This window comes from Euprymna scolopes, chromosome 43 (assembly GCF_053919585.1).
Source record: "Euprymna scolopes isolate OS-2025 chromosome 43, ASM5391958v1, whole genome shotgun sequence".
Classification (NCBI taxonomy): domain Eukaryota; kingdom Metazoa; phylum Mollusca; class Cephalopoda; order Sepiida; family Sepiolidae; genus Euprymna; species Euprymna scolopes.
The window spans coordinates 31,571,533-31,576,532 of record NC_136524.1 but is presented as its reverse complement, the minus strand read 5'-3'; the positions used below and the strand labels follow the sequence as shown (position 1 = coordinate 31,576,532).

Sequence of the window (5,000 nt, the reverse complement as noted above, 5' to 3'; positions counted from 1 at the left end):
AAAGTCATAGACCAATCAGACTTACGCTTTTTCTTGTGTATCCAAATGTTGAACTAATTCATCTCTTTTGTTCACCACAGCAACTAATTCTTCTAACAAAAGTTTTTCTCTGTTCTTTTGTGCATCAGTCTTTTTCCAATCTGAAATTAAAAAAAAAAATACATACATATATATATGTATATATATAAATTTACTTTTCTTACTATGCCACAAACAAATGCATATTGTAACCAGCACTAAAAAAATGGATATCGTTACCTACCAAAAACAAATGGATATTGTAACCTACCAAAAACAAATGGATATTGTAACCTGCCACAGACAAATGCACATTGTAACCTGCCACAGACAAATGGATATAGTACTCTGCCACAAACAAATGGATATAGTACCCTGCAACAAACAAATGGATATAGTACCCTGCCACAAACAAATGGATATAGTACCCTGCCACAAACAAATGGATATAGTACCCTGCCACAAACAAATGGATATAGTACCCTGCCACAAACAAATGGATATAGTACCCTGCCACAAACAAATGGATATAGTACCCTGCCGCAAACAAATGGATATAGTACCCTGCCACAAACAAATGCATATTGTAACCTGCCATAAACAAATTCATATTGTAACCTGACAAAGAAATGCATATTCGAACCTGCCACAAAGAAATGCATACTTTAACCTGCCACAAAGAAATTAATATTGTAACCTGCTACAAACAAATGGATATTGTAACCTGCCACAAATAAATGGATATTGTAACCTGCCATAAACAAATGGATATAGTACCCTGCCACAAACAAATGCATATTGTAACCTGCCATAAACAAATTCATATTGTAACCTGACAAAGAAATTCATATTCGAACCTGCCACAAAGAAATGCATACTGTAACCTGCCACAAAGAAATTAATATTGTAACCTGCCACAAATAAATGGATATTGTAACCTGCCACAAACAAATGAATATTGTAACTGCCCCAAACAAATGTATATCGTAACCTACCCAAACAAACCCATATTATAACCTGCCACAAAGAACTGAATATTGTAACCTGTTACAAAAAAAAAAATGCAAATTGTAACCTGCCATAAACAAACATATATTGTAACCTGCCACAAATAATTTAATATTGTAACCTGCCACAAACAAATGCATATTGTAACCTGCCATAAACAAATGCATATTGTAACCTGCCATAAACAAATGCATATTGTAACCTGCCACAAACAAATGGATATTGTAACCTGCCACAAACAAATGGATATTGTAACCTGCCACAAACAAATGGATATTGTAACCTGTCACAAACAAATGGATATTGTAACCTGCCACAAACAAATGGATATTGTAACCTGCCACAAACAAATGGATATTGTAACCTGCCACAAACAAATGGATATTGTAACCTGCCACAAACAAATGGATATTGTAACCTGCCACAAACAAATGGATATTGTAACCTGCCACAAACAAATGGATATTGTTACCTGCCACGAACAAATAGATATTGTACTTAATATTATATTAATTTATTATTTATCTATATTTATTTACTTTGATAATTTTGATAACCGTCAGATTCATAATGTATGTATTTATTCATATTTTTTACTTGAAACTAATTATCAAATCTATTGATTTGTATGCGATAATAACCGTTAATTAAATCTAAATTTTCCTTAGCTATAAATCCTCTTTTATTACATGAATAAATATTTTGAATAAATTATATTTCTACATCCAAGCAGATTTCTGTTATTGCCAGTCAATTATTTTTAATTAACCATTTTTATTATTAGTATAAGATGTTCTAATTTTTTCCAATCCTTTGTTTATTTTCCGTCCATGATAAAAGTGAGATATCCAATATTTCATAATCCTTTAGATTTTATGAAGTTTTACTGTACTAATAAATTCTATTATTATTTAATTTAACTTTTTTTAAATTAATTTATATTATGTATTAATTTAATTTTTATTTTTTTATTGATTATATTATATATTTAAATCTTAATATTTCAAAACAATTTTCAATATAAATTCATCTTTACTTGTGTGAGTTTTCCCCATTTTAGTTAAAACTTAATTATTTTATTCACTTCAATCGTTACCTCATACATCTATTAGATTTACTTCAATAAATTATATTTCCTCTAATCTAATCTATTTAATTAAAATATGCCCTAATTGTATAATTAGATGCATTTTTAAATTATATCTAATAATTTATTTATTTGAATTTGTTTCATGAAAATATACCGTTATAACAAAGAATTCAATATCATTGTAACTTATATTTTTTATAAGTATTATTTAGTTTTTTTTACTACTGGCATATATTTCAATTCTATCCACTGTATATCCATCTATTAACTTATATATTTAATTTAATTTTAATTGTTTTATTTTTAACTTATTTCCATTGTTATTCTAAAAGGGAATCTTAATTTTAATTCAATGTGAGCTATTTTATATATTTATACCCGTATTTATTCACTATTTTATTTTATTTCATTAATTAATTATTAATTTTTTAAAATTTAATTCATTATTTAAAAAAATCATACTCTAAAATGTATTATTTTCAACCTGTAGTTATTATGTACAAATAGTTTCAATCAAGTTTAATAATTTTCTCCAGGCTAGTGTAAATTGGTTAGTACATTCTACATCACTTAAATGAATCACATTCCCACCTGTATTTTTTATTTTTTTATTTACATGGTAATCACCACTTATCAAGGTCCGGAAGCTACTCAGGGATAAAGGTTATTGCATGTACAGTAATCAATGGGATATCATAGTAATCATTAGTATTGGAGATTTGATAAAGTGTCTTACTTAAGGGAGCGGTTCATCAGGAATTTGTTTGTGTTGGACTTGAAGACATCCAAGTTGTAGTCAGGTGGGGAAACAGGCAAACGGAACAGAGTTCCACAGGCGTGCACTTCTAAGAAAGAAACTTTGTTCATGGAATCTACGTTTTGATTTAGGCACAGATAAAGATTGGGGAAAATTATGGACAGTGGTTTCAGCCAGACGGGTGTTTATCATGAAAGTTTATTAATAAAATGTATTAATCACATAATAGTTCATTATTTTCATTAAATAAACGTATATATAAATCAACATTTAAGGATTTAATTATGATTATGCTTTTATTATACTAGGATTATTTATATGGTCATTATAACCTAATATTTCATCTTATCCCACCCTCCAATTTACTTTTATTATTATTATTATTATTATTATTATTATTATTATTATTATTATTATTATTATTATTATATTCATAATGAATTTTTTTTTTCGACTAACAGTTAGCAGGTCAAAATATTGCAATCAGACTAATAGTTAGCTTCAAACGTATATGTTGACTAGTCTAAATTTGCTGAAATTAAATATATCATAATTTTCTTTATATTTATTTTTAAATAAATTGCTCATTAACCCTGTGTTTTTTTTATTCTAATTTATAAAAAAAATATTCATTTTATTAGCATAAAAGATTCACTTCCCATTTTTCTATGATAACATTTAGGTTATTTGTTTCGATCATATTTAGCATTCCAAGCTCCACACCCTCCACTTCATGTGTTAATTTAATTATTATTTTTATTTCTACATCACTATAATATGATATTGGTAACCCATAGTTATCAGATTTAAATTTAATTCTGAATATTATAAACTATACCACTCCATTTGATGTTCTAATCAATTACATAGATATATCTTATTATAACTAGTGATTTAATTGCTATCATTCTATTATTACATTCATTTTATTTATTTGGATTATTCTGACTTTCAATCACTTCATTCCACCTTATATGTTAATTTTATTTTATCTTTTATCTTACATATTTATTTCTTTATTTCTTTAATTAATCTGTTTATTTTAATTAATATTTTCTCTTGGGAGATATCTTTTACATTTTTCTCCTATTACACCTAATCAGATTTTAGTCGAGACAGGATGTACTAAGATCTATGCAAACAATTTTGAATTACTTCTTGTGGTTTGTTTAGAAGGCTTTCTTTGGATATTATTATGTGATATAATTTTAGATTGCATATATATATATATATATAGGAAATTTATTACTGTGAGTCCAGAATGAGTTTACAAATTGTTTCAGCTAGAGGAAAATCCTCAAAGAGGAAAAATCCAACTAGCATCGTCAGAATTCATAGAGTCCATCTATGAATTCTGACGATGCTAGTTGGATTTTCCTCTAGCTGAAACAATTTGTAAACTCATTCTGGGCTCACAGTAATAAATTTCCTATATACTGCTCTGACTACACATTGAGCACTCTAGTCCGTTTTTTTCACCACTGGTAAATAAATATATATATATATATATATATATATATATATATATATATATATATACACACACACACACACCATATGTACATACCCGGCGTTGCCAGATAAAAAAAAAAAAAAACATATTGCCAGGTGGAAGGTTTAGTCACATACTATTTAAGATACACAAAATATCCTAAGTTGTGACGATTTTCCTGAAATTGACCATATTTTGGATTTTTGGATGCATAAAACAGTCATCTTCATCTATGAAATTCAAACAGGAAAATAAAATCTCATAGCTTAAAGGGGAAATAATTCATGGGTTAAATGACAACTTACTTCCGTTTATAAATGCAGCCAACAATACAATACTTATAATTAAAAATAAATTAAATGTGAATTAAATTTATATATCTATAAAAGTGAAATTGTGTGTGTGTGTGTGTGTGTGTGTGTGTGTGTGTGTGTGTGTGTGTGTGTGTGTGTGTGTGTGTGTGTGTGTGTACATTTCCCATCAATTTGGGCTCTAAACACTTGAAATTTTAGATGTAGGTTACTTGGACATGGATCAAACTTTTTAATTTGATTTGAGCCCAAAACAATAAATATTAATAGGTCACAATTGGTGTCAAAGTTAAAAATAATTTTACCTTTCAGCCAACGTTCAAA

The 5,000-nt window shown here is 27.7% G+C and overlaps 1 protein-coding gene across 5 annotated transcripts in view; it reads right to left on the bottom strand.

The window, feature by feature from the left end:
• LOC145268270 (EH domain-binding protein 1-like) overlaps positions 1-5,000 on the bottom strand; it is a 725,308-nt gene that overhangs the window by 56,153 nt on the left and 664,155 nt on the right. For all 5 annotated transcript variants that reach the window (XM_080123631.1, XM_080123633.1, XM_080123634.1 and 2 more), the window contains one exon: positions 26-140. In XM_080123631.1, coding sequence (XP_079979757.1) covers positions 26-140 — 115 coding nt within the window. The remainder of the gene's footprint in view (positions 1-25; positions 141-5,000) is intronic.